The sequence below is a fragment of the Ambystoma mexicanum genome, chromosome 12 (assembly GCF_040938575.1).
Source record: "Ambystoma mexicanum isolate Mex_15411 chromosome 12, UKY_AmexF1_1, whole genome shotgun sequence".
In the NCBI taxonomy this organism is placed as follows: Eukaryota; Metazoa; Chordata; class Amphibia; order Caudata; family Ambystomatidae; genus Ambystoma; species Ambystoma mexicanum.
The window spans coordinates 1152484699-1152500517 of record NC_090936.1 but is presented as its reverse complement, the minus strand read 5'-3'; the positions used below and the strand labels follow the sequence as shown (position 1 = coordinate 1152500517).

General features: G+C 45.6%; 1 protein-coding gene across 17 annotated transcripts in view; it reads right to left on the bottom strand.

Moving 5' to 3' along the window:
- Positions 1-15819, bottom strand: part of GRIP1 (glutamate receptor interacting protein 1) — a 1760673-nt gene that overhangs the window by 205872 nt on the left and 1538982 nt on the right. For all 17 annotated transcript variants that reach the window (XM_069629739.1, XM_069629748.1, XM_069629732.1 and 14 more), the window contains 2 exons: positions 15465-15651; positions 9384-9529 (listed from right to left, as the gene is read on the bottom strand). In XM_069629739.1, the coding sequence (XP_069485840.1) occupies positions 9384-9529; positions 15465-15651 (333 nt within the window). The remainder of the gene's footprint in view (positions 1-9383; positions 9530-15464; positions 15652-15819) is intronic.

Here is a 15819-nt window from a genome sequence, read left to right as displayed (position 1 = left end):
CACAAAGTACCACAGAGGAGAGAACAAGAAGAACATTGGAGCGAGAAAGACGAAGGCAAAAAGAAATCAAACTGGAAACAACTAGACTCTACAAGTTAGAACAAGCATCTTGCAAAAGTGACTACATTGTCCTAAATAGGAAAATAGTCCTAAAAACTCTGAGTAAAATTGTATCGCTGCAACATCTAAAGACAGACGATTTCATCTTAATTGAACCCTACCATCGTGATCAGAAGGCAAAAACATATCTGCACATTAAAAGTGGGGCAATCGAGAAACTCACAAACGAGCCATACAAACAGTTAAAAAATGCAGGCTTCATTCTGACAGAAATAACACAAGCCAAGGAGAGTCATCGAGAGTGAAAGCTCAAAACGTCACCAGATACTAAGAACACGTGCCCGGGAAAACTGGAGAAGTGCTAACCCAGGAAGAGTAAATCCAGAGGAAAGTCACATCTATAGGAGACAGAACCATCGAGAAACCAGACGAGAGCCGAGTAGACGGAGAGATTACTATACTAGGTGCACACGAAGCGACGGGTCACCTAGAAAATCCAAGCAACATCACAAGCAGAGGTATCGATCAGAACGAGAGGAAGACCATCAAAGACCCGACACGCATTACTCTAAAAAAGAGCAAGCAAACAAAAATGAAAACGATCAAAAAAGAGAAGTGTCCGATCAAGATGTGGAAGGCTCAAGAAAACCAAAGGGCCCATGGAAGTGGCTAAAGGCAGCCCTAAATTCCAATGTTGAGAAATAGCAATCACTAGGAGGAGTGGCGGAAAAACGACCTTCTCCGACTCATCACAAACAAACAACGACAAAGAAGGAGGTGACGATGGCCTCATGGAATACAAGAGGCCACCATCATTTAACTAATCCAGATAACCAAGACCTTGGAGCATTTGACATAGTTTGTCTCCAAGAGACATGGTTAATGGTGAAACCAGCACTGGATGGATTTGAGATAGCCTTCGCCCCGGCAACAAAAGGCTTGTTTGGCCGTCCATCGGCACGATTACTGATAGCCATCGGAATGAGATGCGGAATTGAAATAACAAAAAAAATAATGGAAGCATACGGCATTTTGGCGATCTTAACCACGTGGAATCAAAACCAGAGTACACAAAGGCAAACAAAACCATCAAAGATCGCAATAATAACTGTATATCTGAACCCACAGAGAACTTCAAGTAGGGATTTCTGCGACAAAATAGAAAAGCTGATCGATAACATCTCAGTGGAAGATCCGCAAACAAGCATAATCATATGTGGAGATCTTAATTCGAACTGCAACATCGACACAGACAACATGGGGGAGAAGAAAGGACGCTCACAAGCCGAAGAGAGAGGAGCAGTATGGATGGCGCTGATGAAATCTAGAAACGTACATAACATCGCAACAGTGAGGCCATGGTCAGGGACGATACCCACATGGGAGAGAGGAAAATCGAATGCTACCCTTGACTACTTCTTTACCTCCGAGTGTATGCTACACTATATAGAAAACTACTCGGTGCTTAAAACCACAGAGAGCGACCATAACCTGGTGACAATTGCATGGGCATCAACACCTCCCCAAACCCAAAACTACAAACACCAGGTAGAGGTAAACAACCAACGTACACGGCTGCGCTTAACATCAGCAAATATTGCTACTATCACAAACGCCTACAAAAAGCAAAAGAATGCGCTGAAAACTAAACCAGTACGACCAGATTACTTGCCCTTTCTGTACAGCACAGAAAGAAAATGAAAGACGGAAATTATGCCACAACTAAAAACATCCATGCCTATCATAAAGAAGTGGTGGAATGAAGAAAACATTTAAGAAAAGGGACAAGACAAGCTAAGTCAGTGTACTCCTTACTGGTGTGGAGAAATTTACAAAGCGAGATAAAGCTATACAAATCTTGGCTCCGGGGGCAGAGGCACATTCTGCACCAGAAGGATGCAGAGAAAATGCTAAGGGCACTTAGCACCAAGAAAAGCAGTGACTTTTGGGCGCTCATCAAAAGACCAAATAAATAAATAGACACCAAAACAACTAACGCCGTTAGCGAAGAATCATGGGCCCCATTCTTCGAAGACCTCTACAAATCTCCAAAACTTAATGAGGTCCCTTTGCAAAAAAACACAGGACATCAATGGATCGACCTATCTGACAGACATGATATAAGAGGCGCTATAACAAGACTAAAAAAATCAAGGGCACTAGGCCTGGATGGACTCAGCAACATAGACATTAAACAAAATGCAGAGGAATGGTCAGATTTCATCAGCACCATCTTTAAACACTGTAGAGAAACAAAAGCGATTCCCACATCCTGGACAGAAGCAGTGATAGTTCCGATTCACATGCAAGGTGACAGAGAAGAACCGGGCAACTATCGCCCAATAGCACTGCTGGGCATAATAGGGAAAATCTTTGCAACCCTACTGTTAGCTCACTTTCATGTTTGGGCCAAAACGTCACCAGCTGATGACCCCTTTCAAATGGGCTTCCTTAAAAACGGAAGCACCTCAGTGAACATCTGCTTGCTAAACCTGATAAAAGCGAAGGCAAAACAAGGAGCATCGCCAGTGTACATGGCTTTTGTAGACCTGTCACAGGCGTTTGACAGAGTAGACAGGTGCAGACTCTGGACCAAATTGGAAAACTGGGAATGTCCAAGAGAGCTACTAGATCCTGTGATGGTCCTACACGAAAACACCAAACTAAGAGTCTGACTTAATGCCCAAGGGATGCTATCGCGCAAAATTCCATCTAAACGCGGGGTGAAACAGGGATTTCCTTTAGCCCCAGCCCTATTCATCACCTACCTGGGTGACTTTAGGAAGCTGAATTGTCTGTAAAATCTTTTCCTCCAAAATTGGGGACGGTGAACATTTCAAGTTTACTATACGCTGGCGACCTCATTCTGTTAGATCAGACACAGGTAGGCCTGCAGTGCCAATTAAACAACTTGCCGGCATATATGGACGAAAACAACCTCCAGATAAACGAGAAAAAATCAAAGGTTCTGATACTTGGGAAAAGCACCTCGAAAAAGAAGATAGCTAACAAATGGTATGTGGGAAACGTTAATATCGAGGTAGTCCCATCCTACAAATACCTTGGAGTCATCATAGACGCATCTAGCCAGGAACGGACAATGCAGGCGACGCTTTGGAAGAAAGCAAAGAATCTAGCAGCCCAAATAAGGACCCTGGATAGAAAATACGGGAAATTTTCAGTTATCCCTGTAATTCAATTATACAAAGGGAAGGTAGTGCCGACACTCACCTATGGGATGGGCGCAACTTTGAGCATGCCAAACACCATATGGAGGAAATTGGAAGGATTTCTTTGGAAATCTTTACTAGATTTACCTAAGTCAGTCTCAGTGGATCTCATCAGGCGTGAGCTAGGCCTGCTTTCGCTTGAACAATCGGTAACTCTTGGAGCAATGCAACTCTTGAGAAACACTGCACTCCCGGAGGCACCGCTGACCTACAAGATCATCGGGACTGAAATAAGAAACTGTAAGCTGACCATCCTCAACAGATGGGTAGACAAGCTAAGGAAGAAACTGGTGGAAGTGGCATGTACAGAAGAAGACCTGCAAAACAATCCAACAAGAGTAAAATCCAAATTGGAAGCCCAAGACTGGATTAATACTCTGGAAAAGGCACAACTAAACAAACTCACGAAACATCTGCCACCTACTTTCAACAGACTGAATGGGCCTCTGTCGTACTGCACAAAGTTCCCCGACAAACAACTTAGGATCACCTTTATGAGAGCGCGTCTAAACCTCCTCCTACCCGTGAAATTCAATCAATCAGACTAAAAACAGCCACTACAGAATGCAGACTTTGTGGTGACACAAATAAACTGGAAACAGTATATCATCTTCTGATGCAATGTTGGGAGCTAAGAGAAATACGCGCTACATACTTAAACAACCTGTGCACCGATTTTGTTGGACTAGAAGAAGAAGAAACGACATGGTGGAACAGGTTGATCTCAGGGGAAAGAACGTCCTGGGCATTAGCAACAGCTAAAATCTTAGAAGCAGCGTTTCGGAAAATAAACGCCCAATCAGGCACCGAGGGCAACAAATCAAGGTGGAACCACTCTCAGTACGATGGCTGTGGAAATTGATCCCAAATGAATTACAGAAAGCCTCGGCAAAGTTGATCGGAAGACTGAACTTTTTTCCGCTTTTGTTGAGGTTTTCTGAACCGCGAACTGTGGAACGTTGAATCTTAAATGTCAAGTTTCAGACTTCCATTTTCATTTCTCTTCTTCTCTATCTTCGCTCTCCTTTTCCTCTTCTTCCTCATCTATGCTGGCTTCTACCCCTTTACCTCTGCTATGAATCTCTTAGCTCGGAAGGAACAGTAAAAACTCTTGTAAAAATTACTAACTGTAATTATAATCAAGTAATAATAAAAAAAAAAGAAATAATACATTGCAGACTCCAATATCCATAAAAAAAAGCCTGGAAATAATGTTCCTATTACAGGCTAGTTGTAACATCATAACTGACCCGTGAAAAGAAAATGACATCATAATTGCTCTGTAATCAGTTATTATGCTTCAGTTGTGACGACACAATGCCTGCTGCTTGAGCCAGCAGAGAGCAACATTCCAGCTCTCGCTGCAGTTAAAGCCCTGACAAACCTTTCATAGTGAGTGCATGTCAAATAATGTAGCTTTCATGTCCCCGGCAGGGGGGGGGGTTGGACATGGCCTTTAACAGCCCGCCAGCCCAAGCTAAGCTAGTTCGCGATGGCCTCAGCTCAGGTTGCTGAAGGCCATGTCTTCCCCCCTGCTGTGGCGTGGTGCGCGGGCCCATCACTCGACGAAAAAAAAAAAAGAAAATCTTCAGGAGAAAAAGGGACCTAGTCTATTATCTATTTGATGCCGCGGGTGCAGGTAGTGATTGACAATCGCGACCGGGAAAGGCAGATTGTGATTGGTCAACCTGTCTTTCCCGGGTGCAAATTTGGGTTACACCTAAAAGCCATTAATTGACAAGGAATGGTTTATGGTTGAATATTTCATTTTGAGTACTGTTGGAGTGTGACATGTGAGCAGGACTCTAAATGGCAATACTTATTTTAACGCGCAAAATGTAAACGGTCTTTACAATGCACTTCATTAAACGGCTTAAACTATTTTTCTACCACACATTAGGAGCTGCATGATTTTTAAATCCAAAACGAGTCTATATTGATTATGTGGATCAGCAAATGGCAGATCTCTTAGATTAGCAAGGGGTCAGGAATTACGAAGTGTGGCCACGTATTATAAGCAATAAAATATCCCCTCTCGTATGTAAAACGGATATTGCAAATCACCTCTGAGTTTTGTGACCTTATAAAGGAACTCCGCCATCAGCCTCATTCCTCTATTTGCAATATTCTTCTAACGTACGGTAGTGGGTACTTTATCCTATATCTTGCAAGTCACCTTAGGGTTCACCAGCACCTGTTTATGTAAAGGAAAAAAAAAAGGGGTTGCATTTGATCAAAACTGACCAGAACTAGTTCACAATATTAAGGATAACCAGTGTTGTGGTACCAGCAACACAGAGATGGCCGGGTGACTCTCCATGCCATCTAAATACATGGAGACAGAGCAAGAGGACAGTCCAGGCATGGGCTGAATCTTCATGGCACCAAGCTGCCAATTCTAGTAATCTTAGAATGATAAAAGGACGAGTGGAAGAGCTGGCATTTTAATCTGTCACCGCCAGGTTGTGCGCAATCCCACACAAAACTCTCCCTGCTCTGGGCCTGAAGTAAATGTATGCTGTTGAACCAGATAACCTATTTCTTTTACACATTATTTAAGGTTTAACATATGCCCATTTGGTTCTGATCCAAATGCTTACTTTTTTATTTGATCAATCAAAAAGGATATGAATAAAAATAAGTGTGTAAGCAATGGAGGACAACAATCAGCGTGACACATTACACATTTCTCGTGATCTGCCTCAGACATAACTTATCCAGTAGCATGTCTGGTGAATTCTGCATATAAATATATATAGTGCCAGCAATGCCCAAGGACTTATGGAGGCGCGCTGGCCCTTACAAGAAAAAGAGAGAGTTGGAACACATTCTTGATGAGCAAGAGCAGCCCAGGAGTTTCTGAAATGTCCGCCAGATGTTTCCAATGCTAAACTGGCCTTCTATGATCGCAACGTCCTGCAATGTGCCGGCTCCAGCAGTCGGCTATCGGATGGGATCAATGCAACCCGGGACTAGGTTAGGACTCCGACTGATTCATGGCCTCACCACTGAAAAGCAATCAATGAAAACTGGTCATCGACGCCGTTTCCTCCGACCTGCCCTTATGCTTTGACATTAAATAAGACCTTGCACATTGATGGAGCAAGAAATAGAGGACCATCGTTCATAAGGTGGTCCGCAAGCCAATCCAATCCATTACAAGAGAGGCGCAAGCTTTATAAAATGTACGATAGGGATCTAGGGATCTTTGCTATTTTGAGCAACCTGCTTCTGCCTTACCTAAGGCAGCGACTTGTGATCTTCAAGGCCAGGATAACACTAAGTCGTCCTGTTTTTACAGTGTAGAACACACACCATGTATGAGGGATCCCTCCATCGATACTGAGAGACATGTGCAAAGAAATATCAGATATTTGCCTTGAAATCTTAGGAGCCCGATCATTCTTGATCTAGCGTCCTTCCGAGAGGAAAGAGATTTCACAAGGAAGTGGATTTTTGCATTTGATTTGTTTAACTGTTTGCGTCATCATTCTTTGAAAATAGAGCTTGGGAGGGCCTGTGGATTGCCACTGCACTGTGGACACACCAAAAGGTGCGAATTTGTTCTGTATACACCTTATAGCCCATTGCATGCATATGGCTTGCAGGGATTCCACCTAAACATTTGTACAGAAAAAAAAAACACCTAATTGTTTTAAATATATATAAGGGGGTGGGGTAAGGGGTTAACACGGGTGGGGTGTGGGTTGGCATTATAAACAAAGAAACGGGGGGGGGTTGGGGAGGAACCCCACATTTAAAAAGAAAAGTAAAAAAAGATATCAGTATTTTTTTGGTAAAAATATTTAGTTAAAAATGTTTTCGTTAATTTTTCGTTCGGTAGAATCGCATGCAGATGATTTGCAAAAATCGAAATGAGCTGCTGATGAGTGTCTACAATGCTACCCCCCCCCCACATCCAAACACGTGAACTATGTTCCTAGGGACACAGTGCAGACATCGCCCATAAGACCATGAATGTGTTAATAAGACTCCAAAAATCACTATAGGATGTATTATGGTTGAATATTCTAGGCCGCCATTTTGGCAATTACACATATGCAAAGGACTTGTTGGGTATAACCCCACGATACCCCCCACCCCCATATACTGCGATCTCACCCACACTTTCTACACAGGTTGGATGAGCGCCTGATCACAGCTCTCTAATCCACACAGTCACAGGCTCCCCTCTGCTGTTTAAATGATGTTGTCCTCACTGTTGTTCCTAAGCCATAACTAACAGACTGGCTGTGTCCTCTATGAGCCCACCTCAGCTCACTGGATCTTTCATACCTAATATCTCAACTTCATCTTTAAACTGCAGTATGATGCTGTGTGAGGCATCTTTAAACTGCTGTGTGATGCTGTGTGAGGCATCTTTAAACTGCAGTGTGATGCTGTGTGAGGCATCTTTAAACTGCTGTGTGATGCTATGTGAGGCATCTTTAAACTGCTGTGTGATGCGGGGACTGCAGAAGTTTCCCTGACCAACCCAAACAAGTAATCAGGGCAAGGGTTCCCCAAAGAGGGCTGTCCAGGGGCACAGAACCCTTCAAATGTAGTCAGCGCAGTGCATAGAGCTGGTCACAACTTCCTGTGCATATACGCACAGTCAAACTTAACAAAATGATGGCGACCTGCTTTAAAACATTGGAACGCAGCCCATATAAGGATTTGGCAAAGACAGATGACTGCTGTGAAAGCTACAAGACACTAGTCCATGACCATTCAGAGCATCTGAAACAAATGACACCTGAAGGCAGCTGCACAGGGGGTAGAGGGGTTCAGACTACACAATAAGCCAACACAATACTTAAGGGAGAGTGTGTTTGGAGAATGAGTTAGAGGAGGGGTGAGTGTTGAAGAGAAGAAGGCCCGGAGGTTGGATGGAGGACAGACAAGAATGTGGAGGTTGGAGATGGTTGTCAGGAGGAAGGCAGAGGCAAAGGAGAACATCAGGCAGCGGTTCAAGTCGGTTGTCAGAAAGTAGAATGAGCTGCAGAGCATCAGGTGGAGATGATTAAAGTAAGGTATTAGAAGAAGAGGAAACATGGAAATCAGACGGAGGTGGGAGGTAAGGACATGCTGGAGTAAGAAGTGAACCCCAAGTCTGAAAAGGGGAACCTGAAGCTGGTGGAGGAACGAGCACTAGGCAAAGCACTGAGAAGGTGCAGGCAAAGTCCGTGGCTAAAAAAAGAAAGCCTCTTGGGTCTGGCTCATGGCAGGAAGTCACAGAGAGAAATCGTGGGCTGGTGGGCCAGAGGTGGTGGTGAGAAGCCATGGGGAGGGCCAGAGGTGCTGGTGAGAAGCCATGGGGAGGACCAGAGGGTGCTCATGGCCAGAATATGCTCTGTCTGGGACTCTGAGCCCTGTTCCTTACCAACATTTTGGTACAAACCCAGAGAAGGAGATACGTTCCAGACCGGGTGGACTAGGAGAAGTCACCACATCACTCAAGACACCCAAAGACAGTGCCAAGAGCAAGAGGGTCAAAGGGGACCCAAGCAGTCCAAAACTGTGCTGGGGCAAGAACCAGGGAGGGTGGGGGACAAAAGAGTGGCATGGAGGAATGGAGAGGGGGGAAGGAGAACATGGGGGATAGAAGGATAGGTTGACAGTTGCAGGGTAGCATTGCTGGAGGGAGGGATAAGATGCAGGAAGGAACAGGCACATGCAGAGGTGAAGGGTGTGAGGAAGGAATGAGCAACGGAGGTAGGGATGGATGGAGAGGTGGATGGATGGATGGATGGATGGGAAGACAGATGGTGGATCTGCAAGTCTGCGTATGAGGTATTGGACAAGCATACACACAATAATCACACACACAGGTGTGTCTAAAATACAGCACACATACGGCAGGAACAACAATGGCACACATGTATAGATTATGCATGGGTAAACACATGCAACGCACACAAGACAGCATGTGTATCTGTGGATGATGTGCAGGCACACCTACACACACACCATCACAATACTATAGGGCTGTGAAAAACATACTACCCATATAACATGCACAACAGTCACACAGGCATCTATGTATTTTCAGCTGAAACCTTGGCACTGCACACAGATACTCCAAGGTCTTACCTGCGACATCAAACTCAATTTCCAGAGACACTTTGTTGGTGATGGAGGAGTCACGGAGGATCTGATTGGCTTCTTCAAAAGTGCTGTCTTCCGTTTGGATTCCATTTATTGCCAGGACTCGGTCTCCGACCTGGAGCACTCCACACCTGTTCAAAGGAGACATGAATCAGGCAGACAACTTCTTATTCGGCAGCACGTATTAGCTCCATTAATAATCCTATTTAAAGTTTTAATAAAACAAGTCTGAAATCCCACCATGGCTTCCATTTATCCCAGATTTGACCCAGAACTGGGTTTATTTGTGATTTTTTCCAACACCTCTTTTTCGGTATTCTTTGAAAATTCGGTGTGCCTCTCCATTACAACAGGACCACTTCCAAAATACTGAGGGAAAAAAGTGGTACCCCTAATCTCAAACACTATCTAAATAGGCGACAGTGTGTCGTGTCAGAGATGGCTCAAGGAATACTTCAAGTCTCAAAGATGATAGAAGGTTTTTTTTAAAAAAGATTCCTCAGGGCTCATGGCCATCTCAGTCTCTCTCATCTAGCAAACACCACCGAACCCCCAGGTTAGTATATCCAGAATACTGACCCCTATTGCCTAAGTTTTTACTTCGACTATAGGTGAAGACCTAAAGACCAAATGCCTTACCCACCGAGCCTCCCCGAGCGACTCCCTAGACTGACCCTACACGATCCAGTAGTCAGGTGACTAAAAAGGGGCAATGGATTGTGCCCTTTAGACACTGCGCCCAATTCAGTCTTCTTCCTATCACGCCCAACATACTCCTGTCCCTCTCACTTTCTAATGCTCCTCTCTTACTACTCTACTCTTTCCAACCCCACCTGCCCCCCCCACTGCCTGCATCTTCCCCCGCTATCCCTCCAATGTCTCTCAATCCTTCTGAACCTGGCCTCCACCCCTTGATGTTACTCCTCCCTCCACTACACTCTTCCTTCCTACTTTACACTACCCCCTCCTCCACACTACTACTGACACTCTCCATTCACAAACACACAGACGCGCACCTCACGTTCGCTGCCTACTGTCCCTCCCCCAATCACACCCGTCATTGTTTCATGCACAGTCACAACACAGTACCACATACACTCACTAACCAATGCGTCACCTGCTCCATAGATCTCCTCCACAATCCACCCAACCATCCTTCCTCCTGCTGGCCTCTTAGTCTGCCACCTCCTCCTTTTCTGACATCACCCTAACAACCCACTTTGGTGTTTTTTAAACCCATCCCTGGCCTCTAGTCCGCTGTCCCTAGTCAATCTAGCCCAGTCTTCCCTGCCTGAGAGGTGCTACATGAAAGAACGCGTTCAGATAGTATCTTACGGCCCCACCCCGCCACAGAGCAACAATGATAGTTCCTGTCCCTGTCATGTTAGGGATGTCCACGCCTGGCCGAACCTAAGGTAAGTCAAGTGAAGTCTCGATTTGGTGGGGTTTTGCTTTATGCCACTGGTGGCCTGGAGGGCCGCACTGGTCTCATTGCGTGCGGTCTGAGGTTGGCATACGGTGCACTGCGTTGGTAGGAGACGATTAGGAGCACCAGCTCTTCGTTCAGTTGCTTCCTTTCACGTGGTGCGGTTTGTACTGCACTCACATCAGTGTTTTAAATGGGCTGGTCTTACCCAGCCTGAGTACCTGCACTTCTCAATGCCTGAAAGAGAGTACTGGTACTCAACTATGTTGCGAGGTGAAAAGGAAAGCTTTTCATTTCACTTGATCCCATCTTAAAGGGATAAGCTTCTGCATCCTTTGCTGGGGAAAGCAGTGCCCTCACACTCTCCCTCCTCCTGCTCTTTCCACCACCCGCAGTGCGCATAATGTCTACTCCAGGGTCCACCCCACCGTGCAGAACAAAAGGAGAGACAAACATGCACCTACAGGTCATTCTCAGCACACTAGGCGCGGAACATTGTTTACTATTGGCGTCTTTTGATGGAGCAGGGATTTATTTGGAAAACCTGGGAAATTACTGTAGGATGTTTGTTATTAACAGTGCCTACTCTAATATGTAAATGGTTAAGGGATTGCAGTTGTGATGAAAAGTCTTCGACTGAAAACTCGCACGCAGCTCCTATTACCTACCAAATTTCTTATTAGTCAATGAAAGCAAGCCATAATAAAGCTCCCGTTCTAAAGCTTAGCTTACAGCTATGATATCTGCAGTTTCATTTAAGGATGAGGTATCTCGTCCTTGGGATTACCTCCCCAGTGCCAAGGACGAGATAGCTCGTCCTTGGCACTTAAGAGGTTAATGAAGGAGAAAATGTTAGAAGGCTTTGCATGGTGAAATACTGAAATCACCAAAAAAGGCCTTGGCACTGGGGGGGGGGAAACCCATGGCAGTTATAGCTATTCAAACTTTCTTAACACAATGCATAACAACAAACTGGAAGTTTGTGTGACAGGATGTCAGATACAGTGTTTTTCCTAAGCGTGTGCTCCTTGGCACATAATTTAATCTCACTGGGCATTGCCTGCAAACAACAGGGTGTGCCTAAAAGGGACTTTGCCAAGTTGACGCGCTGAAACGGCTGGTACTGAAAGCGATGCACCGGAATGTCCAGCTTTGTAGCTTGGTGACTACCTGCACTTAGTTTTTTTCCATTTAAAGCAATGGAGGTATGCAGGACTTCCGGCGCTCTTCTGACTACCTCAGTCTCTGGCGGCCGGGGTCTTTGGATAGATTGGCGTGGGGAGATGAGGCTTTTTGGTGTTTCTCTTCTACCTTGTCGGCAGAGGTATAGTCAGGGCAGGGCCTGAAACGGACAAGACCCACCCACAATCTGTAAATGCCCACTTAGCAGCGCTGTGTGGGTATTTGCAAATGTTAATGTCACTACGGTGGACCCAACTACATTAGCTTCAGGTCCCACTTGTTAGATATCCTGGCTACGCCTCTGCCTGTCGGCTGTTTCTCTTCAATTAAAAGAAAAAACATGGCCGAGACACAGGTTCAAGGGCATTGTGTGATGTAGATTGCTACTGCCCATAAATAGACTGGCATTTGGGAAGGGGACATGAAATGGGGTCCTCCACCATTCCGACTGGCTCTGGATTCTTCCCTAGTAGGCCTCCCACCCAACGCTGAGAGCGGTTCCTATTCCCTCTTGGCAAGGTTAGTTTACAGTCATCACCTAAATGATATGTACTGGCGCTAGACGGGGTCGAGGAACGTATTCATGGATGAGACTTTGGCCAAGTGGTGAAGAACATGCGTTCCTACTGTGCATGGCAACTGGTCCAAAAGAAGCTTTTCATCTGTCCATCACACAGCACCTATGTGTCACACTTGGATATCTAGTGTGGGTGGAAAGGGACTACAAACAAAGTACCAGAAGGAACAAGCAATATGATTGCTCAAAAAGGTCACACAATTCTAGAGAAACATTTTTGTGCATTTCTGCTGGTTTGAATCTGATGCTAATTTCCTGCTTTATTGTTATTCTCTTCAGGTGTGTGTTTTCCCGGTCCCCTTTGAAGGGACAGTATAGGGAACTCATTACTGTTTGCCTTTATGGTAAGAAGTACCTGGTAATTTGGCGTGAATGTGGACCGGTTGCGGGCATCTGGTGATTGAGCAGTTTGGTGGGGTGTTCCTTTTTTACGCAAGGGGGACTGCCGTGTGTGTGAAAGTAAACCCTTTGTAATGGCCTAAATTGAAAGACAGTAACGACATAATTTAGCAGAGCCCAACATTTTGGTTTTGGTCCAATGCAATGTATCCCCTTTATTGAGTAGCTATAGAAGCTACCGATCCCTCTGGCATCTTGGTCCTCATGCCCAATCAGAGCCAACCATGGGGGAACCTTGTGAATGGTGAGGCTCAAGTAATATGGTGAAAGCTATCCCTGCCTAAGAGGTAGCAAGGAGAGGTGGAATCCTGTGTGAGCAAAGACATGGAAAGGAGTTTGGAAGAAAGCACTGCGCAGCACACGCTTGCTATGATCACCGGTTACATCTGAATGCTGAACAGCGGTTGCAACAGAAGTCAAGGTTCAGCAATTGAGGGCTTCTGCTGAAGGAACGCATGGATATGAAGCAAGACCATATAGTAGCTGCTGCTCACTTGCACAGAAAAGTCCAGTTGATGGACATGGATGGATTCCAGACGTATCTCCTCCTCTGGGCAAACTACCCCCTGCGCTCCACTTGACAATATCGCCTCAACTTGGGTTTCACTGGTAGGAACAAAATGTTGAGATCTTCCTAAGATTCTCGTGGTCTACTATAAAGAGAATGCATGTCTGTGCAGCAGAATCTCATGTCATTGCACAGTTGTAAGTCTTTGTTCTCAGAGGCTGCAGCAAAAGTCAATTTGGATTGACAGTACGGGGCATCCAAACGCAATGAGAAAAGTTTCTTAACCTTAGCCCTGTGGAGGTCAATCTTGTGATGGTTTTCTCTGAAGTACGGTTGCGTAGAATCAGGATATAGTGCCCCCATGCTCAGATGCAGTTCTAGAAAGCCACCATGGATGGAAGAAAGGTCCAGGAAGATGCACCTCAGTACTGCAACCCCTGCAGCCAGAATCACTCGTAGTCAGTGATGTTGCCTGGCAACTGACTTTGCATGAGGGAATCGGCTTGCCCTCCAGCAAGCTCATGTGCTCCTTCTGAAGACGTGTAACCCATTCCTTGGACAGGCCAATCCAGACAGCCACCATAATTGTTATTTCCCACCGCAGGTGTAACCATTGCGCTTATAGCAAGATGGTTGTTGCTGGAGGAGGGTGGAGGTTGCGAACGGCCAAACAGGCCGATTCAGATTCTGGATGCCGTGTACCCTAATGGATGCCTTGCATTTGACCACAGTCCGAACGCCTCCAAAGGAAAGAAGATTAAACAGTACTGGGGTTTACGGCATGTTGACCAGCACCCTCACACGGGCCAGTTGAATTGTAATTTGTTATTTATAACGCGCTTCCCAGAGGTTTGTGAGCACGGACCCGGGGTCAAACCTGTGTTGCTACGTGCCGTCTTGCTTCCAAGGTGAGCACGTTGCCCTTGAGCTATCCTCACGGAGAATGAAGTTATGAATCGAATCACTCATCACCTTAGAAGTCCATTTTGTTAATGTGCCTCTTCTTGGGCCAGCTGAGGCTTATCTTGCTACCAGGGCCCATGAAACCTTGACCTTGCAGCGAATCCATATTTGTTCAAAAGGGACGGGCTAACATGGACTGCAAGGAACCTGGCCCTGCCATTGGTTCCAGCACTGGAGGGAGGGGACTGAGGAAGCGGGCAGGTGCACCACAAACCCCCAGCCGGCAATGTCATGGAAGAAGAAAGAGTAACAGTCATCAAACGGAGCGAAGGCGCAACTGACAATGTGGTGAGAGGTGCGCGAGAGGCATACCGGAGGCACAAAGACAGGCCGGCAAGATACAAGTTTAACATGGAAGATGCTCTCCGGATGAATAGCTCAAGGGTAAAGCACTGGTCTCACACATGGGGACAGCCTGCACTGCAAGAACCCAGATCCTACGGTATCAAGTACATTAAATGGAGTAATAACACTTGCTATTAATGTGCTTAGAAGGAGGAATCCATCATTAAGCGCTAAATAGGAACAGACATTATTATTGTCAAAAAGCAATCGGCAAAGAAGAACTTTTGCATTCCCTCTGCGAGGTCTAAAATGCCTAGCAATGATATAGGCTGCAATGCTGACATCATTTATATATAAATAAAGCTTTCCGTCCCACAAAACTGAAGAAACAGTCAAATAAAGCCGCTGCTGCGAGCTTTTATGATCACACCTGATCAAGAACAGTACAAATGTGAAATAAAACCCGTCAAGCACAGAATTTCAAACAGTGTGAAATAGGAACCTAATTAGAACTGTTAATACTATTTTTACGAACATGCATTTTTTTTTACTGCCAGAACAAAGTTAATTTTGTGCTGCATTACAACAAGCACTGTTGCAAAATGTACTGCACCATTTAATACACATTGCATAAAGAACACAAAAGGTAAGCGTCCCAAAATAATATGAGGACCTACAGTTCTGTGTGCCTGTGCACGGGTGGGGGAGGGAACCACACTCACGCACCTTTCGGCTGGGCTGTCGGCGTCAATGTAGGAAATGAGTGGCGGCGACGAGAGGGTCTCGGTGGCGAAGACACTGCCCTGCAGCTGTATCCCAAAGCCGACGATAGGATCCGCCGTCAGCACGACCTCTGTGCTCTCGGTGTGCACCACCTGGCCCGCCAGACCCACCGTGCTCGAGGCCAACGACACTAGGGGGCAGAGAGCACAAGAGGGTCAAAGGGCAAGCCGAATGCAGCCATTAAAATAAAATAAAACATATTACAATTATCTACCAGAAACGACGCGTTTCAAAACGCAAGGTAGCTCCAATCACAAACGTGTTCACTGTTCAGGCAACTGTTTCATCAGGGATTTAA